The 18,891-nt window shown below is 36.6% G+C and overlaps 1 protein-coding gene across 1 annotated transcript in view; it reads left to right on the top strand.

Moving 5' to 3' along the window:
• B3glct (beta 3-glucosyltransferase) overlaps positions 1–18,891 on the top strand; it is a 141,599-nt gene that overhangs the window by 83,675 nt on the left and 39,033 nt on the right. Inside the window, exons 12-13 of the mRNA XM_087199534.1 lie at positions 10,901–11,014; positions 13,199–13,298. Coding sequence (XP_087055660.1) covers positions 10,901–11,014; positions 13,199–13,298 — 214 coding nt within the window. The remainder of the gene's footprint in view (positions 1–10,900; positions 11,015–13,198; positions 13,299–18,891) is intronic.

Genomic DNA, 18,891 nt, shown 5'->3' on the forward strand with positions numbered 1-18,891 from the left:
GACTTTGTTTACAGAACATAGTCGTTAACAGAGCATATAGTTCCTTGGGGGTTATAAAGCTTAATATGACTGTCTACCTTATTAGTATCAGGGGGAGCTCAGTAGTTACAGGGAAAGGGAGGGGGACCTGTGTGCCGAGCTGCTAAGACTGCTTTCAGCTAGGAGAACTGACTTTAAGTTCTGCTTTATTCCCCACTTTGATGCTTTCTATAATGAATTTTACTAGAGACATCATCTTTATCATTGTTATTATCATCAAGTTTTTTTTGTCACAAGGGAGTGTTAAGCACAACCTACTGACCAGCGGTTGGTACTTGGTTAAGGCCATCAGTTAAGTGGTGGTATGTCTGTCTGTCAGTCTCTGTGGCCAACTGAGTGTTTCTGACAAATAAAGATAAAGAAACAAGGAAAAGTTATAACAAAGAAGGTAAGAAACTTACGTTATCGTTGTGATTCTATGTTGATCTTCAAACTTTGGCCATGCATAGACTAGTCAGCTTATGAAGTGACCAGAGCAGAGCTGTTATTTCTTCAGGTTTCTGCTGTGTAAACTAGTCAGCTACCAGGGTGACTAGAGCAGGGCAATTGTCTCTGGTGGTGGCCTGATTTTGTCACAGAATCAGCTGGTTTTGGTGGTCTGGATCTTGCTGGTTGGTCTACTTGTCTTGGTCTGTTGGCTTTAGTTGACTGTGATAGATCTAAGACATAGTTCTTGTAACTTTAACAGCAATGAGGCTGGACAGAATCACAGTTTGAGGCCCATCCCATATGGGCCCTAGTGTTGGATTTTATTTATTTATTTATTTAACCCAAACAGAGTCCCCAGGTTTGAATGGGTGTACTGGGTTTGTTAAGTTTATGGGTATTTTTCTCTTGTAGCCAGCTATGGATATCTTGTAGGGCTATTTTCAAAACCAGTATTTGTTTTCTCAGGGACAGTTTTTTTAGTTTATAAAGATTATTCTCAGTTTGACCTATAATTGGGAGTGGCCAGCTGAATAGAATCTCATAAGGAAAATAAATGTGTTTGGTGGGAATATACTGGACTTGGAGGAGGACCATGGGCAGGACTTGATCTGATTTCTTTAACATCTATGTGGGCTCTGGACTTTCTTGGCTATGAGTGCTGGTCCATTGTGTGACCCTGAGATCAGGGGTAGTATAAGTCTTGGGATGATGTATCTTAACAGCATCTCGGTCATCTCTTGTATCTTTTTGTTTGGGTGGGGAAGGCTTTAATCTACCTTGAGAAGGTGTAGGCAAGCATCAACATATATTAATAGCCACTGGCTTGAGCCAGGTTAATAAAGTCGATAAACAGATTTTTACATGGGGCAGCTCTTAAGCTTTGGAATTTTCATCATCATCTCTGTCATCATTTTCTGGGCCATACTTTTTACATCGTACACATTGCTCCAAATCTGGCTTTGGTTGATTGGTAGATCTTGGCCCAGTTTGGCCCTTGTTCTGTTTGTATCCATGTCTTTGGTGACCTCTGTCTGTTTTCTTGTAAGTGCTGCTGCCAACAGATCTGTAGGTTTTTAGCCTGTTATCAGCCTCTTGTTTCGCTGTTTGGTCCCGATTTATATACACCTTGGTAGCTACCTCTAAAAGCTGGGATGCATTCATGCCAGCAAAACTTTCTAACTTTTGTAATTTCTGCCTGATGTCTCCCTGAGCTTGTTTCACAAAGACTGTATTTACCATGCACTGATTTTTAGTGGTCTCAGGGTCAAATAGGGTATGGAACTAGAATACTTCACAAAGTCTCTCAGTAAAGCTGGCTGGGACATTCATCTGTTTCCTGGAGTATTTCTGAGATCTTTTTTATATTTATTGTCTTTTCTTGGCCCTCTTTGAGACCTTGTAGGAGGGCCTCCCAGTACTTCTGTAAGAGTTGTAATTGTTCTGCATTGTTTGAATCCCAATTTGGGTCAGCCTCTGGGAATTGACCCTGAGCATATGCTTGTACATTTAACACACCCTCTGGGGTATTCTTTTCTAACCTGCGGATGGCTGCTTGGGTCACTCTCCATCTCACTTCAGTGTTAAACATCAGCAGGAGGAGCTGTTTTCAATCAGGCCAGGTTGGATCATGTGTCTGGAAAGCGGATTTCATCAAACCTGTGAGGGCTTGGGGCTTTTCCATGTAGGAGGGAGTATTTCCAATTAGGAGATCAGTGTTTGGGAAGGGCTGGTAGAGCAAAGTCCATTGTCCCCCTCGAATTTGGCCTTCTATATCATAATAGATGGGTCCCCTAGTTTCTCAAAGAGGTGTAAAGCCCTAGTTTGGCCTTCTCGGAGGCAGCTTATTTGACTGTCTGGGCTTTCTCTGTCTTTCTTGAGGCACTGACTTTTTTTTTTCCTCAGGCAGGGTCTGGGGCTCACTGTCGTTTGATTGTGCCATTCTGTGGGCTGGCCTTGGCAACAGGGCATAAATTGGAGAATTTCTTTTAGGGGAGAGATTTTTTCCTCCTTTTGTTGTTCTTGTAAAACTGTGTGGGTTTTTTGTCTCCTTTTTTATCTTGTTGTTGTTGTTGAGCTGTCAAGTAAGGCTGATTCTCCTCTCTCTTTTATTTTAGGCATTTCTTACGTTATGAGTGTCTTATAATATGTCTTTAAGCAGGGCTGTAGCCAGGCCAATTTAGTCTGTACTATATTTAACCAGGAGTCAAAGTAAAAAAACTGATGTGGATGCCCTATTAGTCTTCCTTCTCCAGTTACCGCCCTATATACATGCCCAATTATTATTCAATCAATGGTTCCTTTGGCTGGCCACCCTCCATCAAAGGAGGGCCAATCTATTTTACAAAAAGTTTTCAACCTCAGGGGTTGGGGTTGTCAGCTTTATTCTATAGTTGCCGTAGAGCCTCTTATAAAGTTTTTTAACATACATCCTAATAGGGTGGGTTTTGACACTTCTCTTCCCATATCTGCTCTGTTGTGATGCAAATCACTCTCAAGTATTTTTGTTTGGGGCACAGTCTGAGCTCTATCAAATTCGTAATCAACCATACATATTTTTGAGTCTTTTGAGCAACAAGGAGCTTTTGGAAGGAACAGCATGGGCTTTTATAAAACCAACAAGAAACATACATATTTCTTTGATAAATCACTTCCACACACTTTCTCGACATACATAAGCTTTCCAGTCTTGACTCTTTTTATCCTTTTAACAAGACAAAACCTTTATCATACAAAATCCTTTTATATCAAAAATATATCTTTTGTACTTATAGCCTTCGTAATATTTTTGTCTGTCTCACTGTGAACTTTCCATAACAAAATTGGCTGTAGCCCTTTGGATTTTAAACTGCCCCTTTTTTCTTTTTTTTATTCTCAGATTGTTACATTTTAAATTTGACTGGCAGCCAAAGGACAATAACGTTAAATTAGTGTGCTTATCTTAAATCAACAGAGAGGTGAGCAAGTTAACACTTTAATTTCAATTTAAGAATTTACAATGTGCAAGAAATGTTTTAAGCACACGAATTAAAGATCAACTCAAATTGGAAACCCACAGTACATTTATCAATTAGCTAAAAGTTGTAATTTGATTTTTCTTGTAAAATCTTATGTCCAGTAGAGCTTGGTCACAGTTTTTTAGCTTTGACTCTGCAGCCCCAGGCTGGGGTTGTTTTGGCTTTCAGATGTTTGCAGGCAATGTCAGGCTGGTAAGGCTGAGCGAGCACTAGCCTTGGGGCTCTTAAAGCCTGGAGTGTTTTTCTTACTGTTTTGCTCCGTGCTCTCCAGAGCTTTTCCAGCTGTTTTCATTCCATTTATTTACATATACTCATGTATTTTCTCATTTCAGTTTATTCCAACCTGAGTGTGGGATTTGTTTGACTCTCCCTGAGTCTGACTTCTCAGCACCCCACTTTGTGAGTCACTCTCATTGCCAAACTCATATTCAAAGTACTGTGCCACTGAACAAAGTAAAGTTTCAGTTTTTATACATTTATTGCGGGGGAGGTATCTTTCTAGTGATGCAGTAAGTCAGCTTATTAGAACAGGACAAGAGCAGAGAGTTTAGTAATTTAGCCTTTATAAGAAGACAGTGTCTTATGAATCATATGGGAACAGTGTCATAAACTTTGTTTACAGAACATAGTTGTTTACAGAGCGTATAGTTCCTTGGGGGTTATAAAACATAATATGACTATCTACCTTATCAGTATCAGGGGGAGGTCAGTAGTTATGGGGAAGGGGAGGGAGACCTGAGAGGGGAGCTGCTAAGACTGCTTTCAGCTAGGAGAACTCATTTTCTTTTAAGTTCTGCTTTAGTAATATTACTTTGCAGTCTTATACCTGTGGCCTGACATGACTTGCCGCTTGCCCCAGTTGACCAAAGAGAAGAAAAATGGTGGTGAAAGCGGGAAAGGAATTTGTTCAGTATGGCCATACTGGAAAGAAGCAGGAGGACCAGCATCCTCAGCCCTGTCTTTGGGGTATTGGCAATAGCTGTAGGTTATAGGTAGGGGAAGAACAAAAGTGGAGGCAAGAACTGTGCATACTCAAGAAGTCTTGGTTACCATCTCAGGTCTGATTGATCACTATCTCAGTATTGGTCATACTGGATAAGAAACTTGCTGCTGCTTGAACTGTACAGTAGTTTCAGTACTTGTCACAGGATATGCATCAGATCTTGTTGCTCCTGGATCCTAGGTGACTACAGGAGAGAGACCGACTTAGAGATAGAACAAGTCAGAAAAACAAGATGAAATTAATTAGGACAGTGACTTCTGGGTACCATTCTGGTGGTTTGCAAGAAGATGCTGTAAAAGTTGGCAGTTTACAATCTGTTGTTTATGATGTTCTTGCACATATTGGAAATAATCCTATCTTGCTATCTTCAGTCTTAAAAGGGGAGGATTACTGGTTTTAAAGTAGCCCTTCTTAAATAATTAACATATGCATAGGCAGAGTTGAGCAGAAATCTGACCCAAAGTTTAAGGTAGCAGAGGAGACTGATGTAAAATGAAGGCAGAGATGCCAAGCTTTTATTCTTCTTTTTCCTGCCCATTGGACATCTGTAGGCCCAAGTGAAGAATCAAGTATTTTTAGCAAAAGCAGCTTCTCAGGCCCTGTTGTAGTGGTGAGGTGAGCTTGGTGGTGGTAGTATTTTTCTCCTTTGAATCACATTTTTCAGGTGACTATGAAGCAGTAAAATTACAGACTCTCCCTGTTGTATTTTTTATAAACTACAAAAATAAAAACGTTTGTTAATTTTAATTTAGTAATTTTGAAAAAAAAATTTAGTAATTTTGGATAATTTGGTTTTCTGATTTTATTTTATATAAAAGTGAGATGATCTTTTAGCTATTTATTCAAAGGCTTTTATACTTGAATTTTGAATCAAAATTCTTTGAAAATTACAAAATCCTAAAAGCCTATTAAGAGCATTAAAAACACACTTCCCATGATCAGATGCATTGATTTACTGATGTTAATTTGGATCTAAAGTTTAGCATGAGCCCTAACAGGTATTGTGACTGTTGCTTTTATAATTGGGTTTCTGAGGTAAGCTATTTTTAAACTGAGATGTGTGGGTTTGAAGAGATTGTCTAAGGCAGGAGCATTTTAGGGACCTTGTTCTCCATTTTGCTCCGTGGAAGTGAAGCCTTCTAGCCCACTGGACTCTGCCCTTCCTTTTACAAGTCTAGTCTAACTGGTAGGTGGGGCAAAGAATGATCTAGTAATCCTATCAGTGACAATGTCAATACCATCATAACTGCTTCTCACTGCTGATTTTTAAAAAAATGTTCTGGTGTATTTTTCATGTAGACAGTAACCCATCATTAAATTTCATGTTGACAGTTCCTTGTCATGTGACAGTTATTGTTATTCACTTGATATCATATAGAAAGCTGAGTATGGAATGATGCACAGGTGGCCCAAGTCCATGTGGCCTCCTGAGTAGGGAGGCAGGACTTAGGTTTCCAGCTCCTGTATCCTCATGTTCTTTCTGCCACAGCACAGGTATACTGTAATTTCCTTGGATGTATGATGAACCCAACACTGTATAAATGGTCTTTGATATTTATTTTGATGTCCTGCTGTGCTCTAGGTCAGCTTGTACTTGGCCAGAAGCTGTGAAAGTAGGCTTTCATTTTCACTAGCAATGAATATTGCTAGGAATTGAAGCCCACATGTGATCTACAAGACACATTGGGCTAGGAATTTAGACTGCCACCCTGTCCAAGAAGATTACTACTACAATCAACCAGAATACCTGGGCTAGGTCGCTGTTTTCTTTTTCCTATTCTCTGTGCACTCTATGGTAGAAATACTTGAAGGAACATAAGTTAAATGGCAATGAAAGCAAAAACCATAGATTAAGAAATTGCATTTGAACAATTAAAGAGGGGCTATCTTTGTGGGCACACACTGTTTTTATTAATCCTCCCCGATGAGGATGAGGGATGGACATGGAAAGGGAAAATGTGTCAAATTCGTTTTAATGCTCTGTTGGACAAATTGATCATGAAACCAAGTTCCAAAATTTAAAAAAATATCTTAAATGTTGTACTTCTTTTTGGCCTGACTGTGAAACATCTTCATAACTATATTTGCCTGGATTCTGATATAAATGTACTAGAGCAGTGGTGGCGAACCTATGGCACGCATGTTATTTTTTTTTTAAAAGACTAAAGATGTTAATGTATGAGTTGTTTTTTGTAAACTAAAACCTCAGTATTCAGATTTAATTACAGTGTTGGCACTTTGCAATAAATAAGTAGGTTTTGGCTTGTAGGTTGGGCACTCGTCTAAAAGGTTAGCCGTCACTGAATTACAGCATTCTTAGAGCACAGCTAGCAAAAACATGCGATTTTTTTTTTTTTTTGGTAAAGCAATATGTTTTGACACCATTGAGACAACAGTGCTTTCTGAGGGGCAACCATGCAGTAGGGTTTTGAAGAAACTTTAAAACTATTATATATGATGATGAATTGGGCAAAGCATGTAATATTATACATAAGCAAAGAACAGATCTCTGGAGTTTTAATATGCAGCCCAATGACTTCCTCTTGGGTTGTGGGTTTTTCGTTGTTTGACATGAGCTGTCAGAAAACCTTAGGCATGTTCTTGCCGTCATTCTGCCATGATGCTCTAATGCATGCCTCATGCACCTTGGGCTGCGACTGTGTGTGTTCATCAAATATTGTGTTGTGACTCGCTCTCCTCCTTTTAGTCTCTCTCTAATTAAAGAGGTCAAATTGCTGTTTGCTCAGCCTTTAGTTCCTTTCACAGCTTCCTGAGCTTTTAAAAATAAATACCTTATTCCCCTCAAGTTAAAAAGAGACTAAACCTATTTTCTGTCTTTACTGTTGTGATCTTGTCTAGAAGAGTCAAATTGGAACTAATTTATTAGGAGTGTTTAGTGGCTGGGGTACTCTATGGTGAAAGAGACTGCAGGTACCTGGGCACAATCTGCTTATTTAAAAGGTGATGCTTGCATTACAATGCAGACAGGTGGAAGGCCACTCTCTAGTCAGACAAAGTGAATTGATTAATTATTGAAGAATAGAAGGGAGTCTGGGTCAGTTCTTTCCTCCACTGCTCAATAGCTAATGATGCTCCAAATTGCTTCAAACTCTTGTTTTAGATCAGCGAGGAGGGATACTTTTCAGTCTTAGGTACACTTCAGTCTTTAAAATGAGAAATTAAAGCACACATGTGTGTGTCCCTAATGCCCTCCTGAGAAGAGAAGCACAATCAGGGTTTTATGTGGTGCCTACTGAGTGACACACACAGAGACAAAAGGTCTGTTTGCCAATTGAAAATAGCAGATTCTTCAAAATATTTAGCTTTGTGTGGTATTTTACATTTGATTGCACTTTTATGAAATGTTCAAGTGTCAGTCTATTTTCATCCATACTATTAGACAATTTTGCAAGTAAATTCGTCAGGGGTAAAAATGAGTTTCTTTATCTCATAGTGAGACACATCTCCTACTTAAATCTAGAAAGCTCTAATAAATATTCATGCCATTAGTGCAGCTGAGATTTTTTTTCATTTTATACTTTGCCCCAATTTTAAGTTATCCTATGGCAAACTTTGTTGAAAAGGGCACTCACTATTATTATGTGGTAGAAAGTATGCTTCTCTTTATTGAAAATGAGATATCATGTAACTCTCTAGAAGTAAGTGGTTTAATTTCTTGAGGAATGCAGTGCCTTAATGCAATGTGAAGTAGTTTGTAAGTAAAAAAATGAACACATTTTAGAATTGAGACTATGCTAATAACATAGGCCAGTATTTTAAAAGTTTAATTTAGAATCAACCCTCATTGGGCATAAAACCTTAACTTGCTAAAGTCTTTACCTTCAAATTCTTAACTACCATAAAAGTATGGAAGTTACATTGATAAGAGGAGAGACCCATATAAGCTATTTAATGTATTAGGTATTACAGAATCATAATATCTTACTATATTAAAATGCTTGGACTAATTTTAAATGATTGTTAATGATAGTACTAGTTTTGTAACAAAGGATGAATTACTTTTATGAATAAAATATTTTAGTTTCCAAAAATAGTTCTACACCTTTTATTGCTACTCTTACAAAATTCATTCCTCATTCAAGTATTCATTGAGCATCTACTGTGTTCTAGGCACTGTGCCAGATGTTGGGCAATTAATCATCTACACAGCAATTCCTTTAATGAAATTTCTATTTCAAACTAAAACTGAAGTCAACTAGTTAGGTATAGCAGAGAGCTAGCTCACGTTTGCTTTATGTTTTAGTTTTATTTAAATTAGATAATTGAGGGGAAACACCTGTGCTGTTTAATAAAGCTATTAGAATAAAAGGAGAAGGCTAATGGCTGAGGAAATTCAAAGTAGGACTTGCACAGGCTGAAAGACCCATGCTGGGAACTGAGGAAAGTTCTTGACCTTTCCTCACAGCTTCTTTCAGCATTATGCAACGGAATTTTACCCAAGAATGGGAACTTTTATGGCTGCAAGCTGCAGGGAGCCTTTCTGGGGTAAGTCCGTTTGCTTATTATATGCAAAACAAACTGCAACTGCAGTGCCACGATGAAGATTTTTGTTGAGCTGAGGTTTGGAAGTAGAACAAAGTGAGGTTTTTAAAAAAGTTTTTCTTTTTTCTTGTCCTCTTGCATGTCCTCTTTTAGTGCTTCTTTGACCATTTTGACAGGAGGAAACCTTCATAATTGTCTGCTTTTCTATGTTAATAGAAAATTATGTTTTAATATATAAAAATACTTAATGGATAATTTGGTGATAACATTATAGGTGTTCAGAATTCATAATTGCTTTTCTTTCTTAAAGGCTGATAAATAGTAAATTATAAAATAATATACTTTTCTATATAATAGGGGTTGTCTGAGCTGGACTCTTTGAGTTTGCTGATTTACATAGCTAACATTTAAATTTCACATTGCAGTGACAGTTTTTGGATATGATTTATTTTAATTTGGGTTGGAAAAAAGGGATAATACACAATCTAATAAAATCTCAAAAAATTTCATGAAGATTTGGTTCATCAGAGTTAAGATTATTAAATTAATAGGGTCTAAAATCTGAATACAGTCTTCCCTATTAAAACAACAGCAGAAACTCATTTTAAAGCATGGAGATGTTTGGATAGTAATTTTAAAATATGTATCAAGAGAAGAAAACAATTACTTGGATATTTGACATAAGAATTAATAGTAAGCTGGGAGCTATTTGTGTATCAGGTATGCATCTAAACCTGAAATACATTTTGTTTTCAACAATTTATCTATTGTTGATAGTTTTAAAGTCTACAGTGAATCTCAGTTTTATTTCTCCCACATTTTTCAAATGTATACCTTTAATACCAGTCATCTTATGTAGTGATTATCATTGGCGAGGTCATGCTCACTATAGAATTGGGTAGTCTAGTGAAGTCTCTGGGTAGTAGGATGCACAATTTGAAGATGGACTTTTTTTTTCTTTTTCTGGTACTGGGAATCAAACTCAGGTCTTTGCACTTGCCAGGCAGGCACTGCAGTATGCATAGTTTGGAAAGGTCCTCCCACACTCCAGTCTAAGAGGGGCAATTTATGTCTCAGCCAAAGTCACACCAAATATTCCTCTCTGTAGACATGTTTCTATTTCCCATTATATTAGGCACCATTTCCTCACTGTGACAAAATTCTGGAGAAAAACAACTTGAAGAAAGATTCATTTTGTTTGTTTTGGTTTGGTTTTGGGTTTTTTTGGTACTGGGGATTGAACTCAGGTCCTTGTGCTTACGAGGCAGGTGGAAAAACCACTGAGCCAAATCCCCAGCCCTTCATTTTGGATTTTAGTCCATGTGTGTTGTGCTGGGTCCGTTGGTATAGGCCTGTAGTGAGGCAGAATATCATGTCGGATAGTGGGGTCAGGGGAAGGCTGCTAACCTTACGGCAACCACGAAGTAGAGAGGGTGAGAGAGCTCAGCAGCTGGCCACCCAACCTTTAACAAAATGAGCCTTTTGGTGGACATTTTGGATCCCAACTGTAACACCCAGCTGCCAAAAAACACATTTTAAAAATCCATTTGTGGTTTGGTAAAATGGAATAACCTATAGGGAAAAGAGGAAAATGAGTTAAAATTAATTTAAATGCAATATTATAAACAGACTAGAAAATTTATTGTGTGGAATAAGTATAGTTATTGCCAGAAATGAGAAATGCTTGTCTCTAGGACATTTTAAAAGTGCTTCAGGGAGAGGCTTTTAGCCATGTGCTGTCATAGGCAGACAATTCGGGCATTTCTCAGGGGCAAAAGCAAGCTCCAGAGTCTTGGGTCGCCTGAAGAATAAGTGACTCTTTGCTTCATTTACAGGTGACTGTGCTGCCATTTCAAGTTTTCAAGCTTCCTGTATTACTGTATCAGTGTTTGTCACCTCTGTATTTTTTCAGTACCCATTGTAAAGCAGACTTGGGAGGGACAGGCAAGTCTCCTCGAATACTACAGCGACTATGCAGACAGTGCCATCCCTACTGTGGATTTGGGAATTCCTAATACAGACAGAGGTGAGGCTTTAGTTCTTGGTCCTTTTATTAAAAATCCTCATCCTATAAACACAACAAATTAGGATAAAATGAAATATTTAGCACCATAGTTTTTGCCTGTCAGTTTTTTTTCTTTTTCCTATGGCCAACATTTTTACCTACAGATAGAGACTGATTCTTCAAATTCAAGGCTTTAGAGGAGAAAGCATTGTACATTTTTAGTCAGCTATATTGCTATGATTGAGCACATGGAAATTCTTATAATGGAGTTGAAGAACAGGGTTTTCTTATCTTCACAGTATATTATGGCCATAATGGGATTCACAAAGTTAACTTGTTATCTTCCCACACTGAGCTTCCATCCTCCTAAATTTTATGGTCTGCTTCACATTTCATAGGGACTTCTGAGTAGTGGCTCCATTGCTGTACTGATTATACAGTAAGCTATATCATCTGTGTTAATCTTTTCATTAGTATATTGTTGGAAGTATACCTGCTTTTCTCTGATGCCAGATTTTCTAATTAAAAACATTTTTTTCCCTTTTTATGGTACTGGGGATTGAACCCAGGGGTGCTCAACTACTGAGCTACATACCCTTTTTTCATTTTATTTTTGAGACAGTCTCGCTGAGTTGCCCAAGCTAGCCTCATACTTGCAATCTTTCTGCCCCAGCTTCTCAAGGTGCTAGAATTACAGGCCTGCATCACCGTGCATGGCTACATTTTTTTTAATTAAAAAAAATGAAAGTAGAAATTTGATCACCTTATTATTTGTCTTAATGCTTATCCAGCATTATTGCCACATTTTTTTTTTTTGGTTCCCTTTTACAAAAAACACAAAAAATACAAATAGTAAGCTGACTATTTTGTTCTATAGAAATTTATTTTGATTGTTTATATTATTGTCACTAATAATTCTTGGGTAATAAAGCTCAAGGTAGAATATTCCATTTCTGTAATTATAAATTCTTCTGGCAAGTTTGAATATATCATAGAGACTGGCATTCTTTGTTTTGCAAAAAATATTTTGGCCTGAATTTTTTCTTGTTAATCTTGCTTTGTAAAACTTCAATTTAGGTTGTTTTAATAATCATTTATCTATTCGCTCATTCTTTGATTTCTTCATTTATTTTTAGTCTGACCATATTGTTGCCTATGTTTGTGTTCTCTTTGATTCCAAAAACAATTTGAAATTATGAAATAAATGAATTCTTATGGAATAAATGAAGTTATTTATTCAATAAACTTAAAAAATATATACTGTAGTGGTTGAAAATGTGTAAGGAGAAAGACAGGCATGATGGCCCATGTCTGTAATCCCAATACTCTGGGAAGTTAAGGTAGGAGGATCACAAATTTGAGCCCAGACTGGGGAACTTAGTGATTTAGTGAGACCGTGTCTCAAAATTTAAAAGTAAACAAGGGCTGGGAATGTAGCTCAGTGCAAAGGCCTTGAATTCAATCCTTAGTACCAAAAAAAAGACTAAATAAAGGTGAAATTGAGTGGTTTAATACTAATTAATTAATATGAGTTTGTTGAAATGAGGGACATATTCCCATTATCAACTTGAATTTTTTTCTGCAATGTTTCACTTTTTTTAGGGACTAAGCATTTACCATGAAAGCATCATAAGTTATCTGTTGATGTCTGAAGGACTGTGAGTCTCTTTTATCTAGTACTGTATCTTTAATGCTTATCTTCCTACCTGCCACTGTATCTGGCATGTTAATAATTTAGTTGAAAATATTACCAAATAAATGAATCAAGGTAGAATCTTCACTTTTGCACCATCACTTCTGTGCAGTTGGAGTGCTCAGAGTTCTAACAGTTCCTTCAGCATAAGCACATCTCCAAAACATAAGGCTCCTGGAGATGCTGTGAGATTTGTGACCTTCTTATTTGTCTGGATTGAAGAGCTAATTCTTTCTCTACCTTGAATTATTTGTGTGATCTTACATAATTCCTCTACTCTCTACCTGTCTCCATTTTCCCATGGCTTAGACTTGAGAATCTTTAAAGTTCGTACTGCTTCACTATGTCTATGAAAATAAGAAATTAGGGAAGACTAATTTCTAGGAAAATTACAGATATTAAGGTGGTCAAGATTCAACCTTTTACAACACTTTGAAAATTAAAAAAAAATCAATTCTATGTATTTTAGAGAAAATCAAATGTATCTTAAGTTTTCTTCTTAACTATCCTAGGTCATTGTGGAAAAACATTTGCCATTCTGGAAAGATTTTTGAATCATAGCCATGACAAAATAGCATGGCTAGTCATTGTGGATGATGATACATTAATAAGGTAAGGAGTCATTCTCATCCTAAGTAGCTTTAAATTTTCCATATATTCATATTTGAAAACTATGGTAGTTTCTCTGCTTCTGGCACAGATGGACCAATAGGGACAGGTCTCACCCTCCCACCTGAAACAACCCCCCAAAAGGACAAAATATATGAAATAAAGGTTTTTAAGGTACTGGATGTTAGGGTGACATGAAGCAAATGACTGTCTAGCTGGCCCTACCTTAAGAGAGTTCCAAGCCCCTGCTTTGAATGGGCACAGGTAGAATCTTCAGACTCCTGGAGTTGAAGACATGGAGTTGAGGATCTCAGGAGGCCAAAGCTGGTAAGAGTTTGCAAAACAGAGAACTAAAGAGGAGAGAGCTTCCCAGAAAAAACAGTACTTGAAATCTGGGGAGGGTTCCCTTAAGTATTCAGTATTTATTAGGGCATCTGTATGAGGAAGTTACTCAAGAGTGGGAAAAGAACCATCAGAATTAGAGGAAACGTTTGTGGATACTTCCATGGGGCTGGGGATAGTACTGTATCTTTTCCCACCACTCAGACTAAAATATTTGTGATTCACTGGATCAAAAGTTACCAGGCATGCAGAGAAATAGGAAAATAATGTGGAGGAAAAAAAACATTTCATGAAAATTATTTCAGAATAATTACAATATTAGGATTAGTACTTATTAAGCTGTTATTTTTAGTTATAACTATTCCACATAATCAAAAAAGACATGAAAGGTATAAATAAGTCTAAAATAAAATACTTTTTTACAATATACAGATAAAAGCTACAAAATTTTCTGAGATAAACCTATTAAATTGGATAAATAGCAAATTAGACATTGTAGAAGAAAATATCAGTACTAGTATGGAGGAGAGACTAGATCTAAACCCTAATACTTCCTAAACCCCAAGCACAACTGAATACAAAGCAGAGCATAGGCACCTCCAAGATACTGTAGCAAGATACTGTAGTAATAACTATCCAAAGTAAAAGACAAGATAAAAAGTTTTAGAAAATAACAGCATCACTGAGCTGTGGGACATTTCAAGTGGCATTGCTATATAAATGCAGGTGGAGTCCCCAGGGGGAAGGAGGAGTACGTAAGAAATATTTTCCAAATTTGATGAAAATTATAAAACCACAGATCCAAGAAGCTTAATGTTTTAGTCTCTTTCTTGTCACTGGGGAAAAATACCCGACACCCAGAACTTAAAGATAGAGAGGTTTATTTTGGCTCATGGTTTTTAGAGGATTCAGTCTGTAGTTGTTAGTTGGCTGGCTCCAAGGCAGGAAGGACATAGTGGAAAGGTCTGGCAGAGGAAACAGTAAAGGGAGGAACCAAGAGGGAGATGTACCCTTCTAGGTCATGTTCTCAGTGACCCACCCCTTCAGCCCAGGCCCTACTTTCTAAGGTCACATTCAGCTGTGGAACTGTGTGTATAGCACCTCCATGATCCAGTCTCTTTCCAAAACCCCAACCTCTGAGAACATGAGGCTTTTGGAGGACATACTAGATCTAAACCCTAGTGCTTATTGAACCCCAAGTACAACTGGATACAAAGCAGAGGGTAGCCACCTCCAACAATGCTGCCCTCCTCAACATTCCCTGAAGTATTTATTATACACACAACTACGTCACTTGTGTCACCAGCCTTTGGAATAGCCATTCCACTTGAAACTTTTGCCAGATGTTCATTTACTTCCTTTTTCAAATTTATTATCAGTGATATTTAATTACACAATGTTATCTTAAATATGATTTTTGGTTTGAGCTTTGTTGCCTTTTCCTTTTAAGACTTTGATAGCATCCTTGGTTATGATGAGTTATCTAGATTTTCCAAAGTTACTAGGCTGAATAATTGCAGGATTTAGAGTCAGCCTCTGTGGCCATGAATAACAATAGCTATATCTTTAAGTTGGCTTTTCTGTTGTCAAAAAAATCGAGAGTTTTGACTTCTAGAAGACTGACATACAAATGGGGATATAAAAATAACTTTGAATATCAAATTTAAAAACAAAAATTGAAGTAGACAAAAATGGGAAGAAGTAAACTAGATTTTAGTGAATGGAAGGAAGTAGAAGAAAAGGACTAATTCATATCTGAAATTATGACTAATTTACAAAACACCCCAAAAGAAAACAAATTCAATGAAAACTTAAGGGATATGGATAAAAATTAGGAAAACATTGAAAATGGAGTGAAGAAGCTAAAGGGTTTTGAAAAAATATGATTTAAATGGTGGAGGCAGAGATGTCTAATACATGTATAATTGGAGTCTCTGTTTGGGGAAACTCAGAAGAACAGAAATGCTATTTAAATTACCAGAAATAAAGAAACATTGAAAAGACCCACTGGGTACCCCTGAAAATTGACCTGGAGTCATCAACTTCTTCACATATCCTAGTAAAATGATTCAATTTTAAAGTCCTTTGAGTTTCCAGGCAAAATAATGAAATAACTAAAGAGCAAGAAAATCAGACTGGCACCAGGCCTCTCAAAATAACATTTGAAAACATAGTTAACAGTGGAGGAACATTTTCAGCAGACTCCAGCAAGGAAATTGTGAATCACAGATTTTGTATGTAGGGTGTGCTTTGATATTATGGCTATAGAAAAACTTTGCAGTGCACATGAATTCAGGGAATAGTATATATTCCTAGGGAATATATATTAGAGAAATAACTTGACCCAACCAAGAGGCATGAAATTTAGGCAGAATAGCTAGTGGTAAACATTTCATATATTTAACTGCAGAACTAAATTAAGACAAGGATGGAGAAATGAGTTAAAGAATAGAATGTATATAAAGATGTAAATATTACATTTTCTGACAAAACAAAGCAAATAAAAAAGGGAAAAGTGAAAGGAGGGTGAGATTATTACCTTTTGTAAAGATAACAGCTGGGATTTAAAGGATACCATAAAAAAGTGACACACCAGCCGGGTGTGGTGGTGGATGCATGTAATCCCAGCACTTAGTAGCCTGAGGCAGGAGGATTACCACAAGTTCAGGGCCAGCCTGGACTTTGTAGTGAGTTCAAGGCTAGCTTGAAATACATAGTGAGATCTTGAGATCTTGTCTCAAAAAATGAAACAAACACAAAAAAGTGACACATCAAATAATATGATATTACATAAAAATGTAATAAAACGTAAAAAGACTAAATATGATGATAAATATCAGGGGGAAAACACTTTCTAAATATCAAAAGTGTGTTTTTAAAAATCAAAGAAATATACTTAACTGGGTAGACACAGTAAATACAACATGATGCATATAATAATTGAAACCTGAAATAATTATATAGTGGTGAAACCAAATATTATCAGTCATATCAGTAAGTATGAATCATTTAATTCACCTAATGAAAGAATAAACTTTTCCAATTGACTCATAAAGCAAATCCCAATTGTATATATGAGATACAAACATAGTCATTCAAAGAGCCTAAAGATAAAGAATGGATAAAGATTTATCTAGCCTGGGAACAATTACAGTAAATAATTCAACACCCAACTCAAAAGCTAGAAAAAGTACAACAAAGTCAACCCAAAGCAGCACAAGAAAGGAAATAATAATAACAGTAAATGTCAAAATAATGGACTAGAAAACAAGCAGAGGACCAAATTAATGAAATAAAATTGTGTTTTCTTGAAAAAATAAATTGTATTGAGTGTTATCCAAGAGATATTGTTAAATGAAAAAGGGAAAGAACAAAAGAATCTATTTGGTATGCTACTCTATATGTAAGAAAGAGGTGGTAATCCAAAGATACCTATATCTGCTTAACCTTATCTAAGAGGGGTAAAGACAGATAAACCTGAAAGGAATGCAGCTGCTTACTTAAAAGGGATAGGGTAGATGAATAGGATGGATGAGATAGGGGAATGAAACTTCTGTTGCATTTATCTCAGCTTAGTGTTTTTATGATAGGTTTGTTCTGTTTTTAACTAAACTTCAGAATATTGTTTCTCAGTTGAGGAGGCTGCAAGTTTGAGATCAGGGTGCAAGAGTGGTCAGGTTCTGGGGAAGGTCCTCTTCTCTTTGTGTCCTCAAATGTAGAAGGAGAAGCAGCTAGTTCTCTGACCTAGTTAATCCCATTCATGAGGGCTTCATCCCCATAGCCTGATTATCCCCCAAAGACCCACCTCAAAATAGTAGTACATCTGGGATTGGATTTCAACATATGAATTTTTGGAGGCTACAATTACTCAGTTCATAACACTCCTAATAGTTTCTAGTTTACATTTCTGACTGCCAAAAAAAATCTTAATTTTAAATAGAGATGATAGAAAAGCACTCTATAATTACTTATCTCACCATCAAATAGTTATCTCACCATCTTCTGGTCTATTAATAGTATTTTGGGGGTTTGTTTAATTTTTTTATATTAGTAAAGTACACATAACAAAGTTACCATCATAACCATTTTAAAGTATACAGCTCAGTGGGAGGAAATCATTCACAGTGTTGTGCAACCATCTCCGTAACTCTTTTCATCCAGTAAAACTAAATTCTGTACCCATTAAACAATAACTTCCCATTTCCTTCTACCCCAGCTCCTGACAACTGCTATACTGTTTTCTGTTTCTATGAACTTGACAGCTCTAAGTACTTCATCTAAGTAGACTTATACAGTATTTGTCTTTTTGTGAGTTGCTTATTTCACTTAGCACAATGTCCTTAAAGTTTATCCATGTTGTAGCATATTCCTTTTTAAGGTTGACTAATAACTCTACTGCCTGGATATACCATCTTTTGCTTATCGGTTCATCTGTTGGTGGACACTCAGGTTGCTTTCATGTGGTAGCACTTGTGAATATGCTGCTATGAAAGTGGCTGTACTAAATCTGTTCAAGGTGTTGCTTTCTATTCTTTTGGATATATTCCAAGAAGTAGAATTGCTGGGTCATATAGTAATTTAGTTTGACTTGGGGAAGCATGCTAATAATATTTTACGTATTTAGAAATAAATCAACAAGGGCAGGAAAAAAAAATCTACAAGGATGGGAAGAAAACGGAAACGAATCTATCAGTATTTAAAGTGAAAATATAATCACATTGAAGGGAAAAATACAATTAATGCCAAGTACAGTAACTTTTGGAGACAGTCTTTAAATATGTACCTTTAGTCAGGAATGAGAAAGGAAGAACTTTAAACAAACTCTGACTTCTAGTAGGTCTGATTTTTGAAGTGGTGTGGGTGGAGCAGTTCTGAGTTTATTTTAGGTACATCGTAGGACGGAATAAATGTTAGTATTTTGGAGAGTCAATCTCCACACTGTGGAATGAAAGTGTGGATTAAAAATGGAGCAGGTTGAGGAAAAGTTCCATGGGAATAGATTGGAATTAGAGGAACCTGAAAGAATTTATAATTTTTGTAAGAACTTATGATTTCTAAGGTGAATGCATTTGTATGTGTGTTCACATACATGTGTCCTAGCTCTTTCTGCTGAAAGAGGTTGGAAGCAAAGATATCCAAGTAGCACTGAGAAACTATTGCCTACAATTAATAGTGCTGCTTTTGTCATTAAAGAAAGCAGAGCTTCTCAGAGAAACAGCTGACTCTAGGGCCTACAAAATGTATTTAAAACATC

The sequence above is a fragment of the Heterocephalus glaber genome, unplaced genomic scaffold, assembly GCF_053883595.1.
Source record: "Heterocephalus glaber isolate CG9 unplaced genomic scaffold, H.glaber_assembly_v1.0 deba00001720, whole genome shotgun sequence".
Lineage (NCBI taxonomy): Eukaryota > Metazoa > Chordata > Mammalia > Rodentia > Bathyergidae > Heterocephalus > Heterocephalus glaber.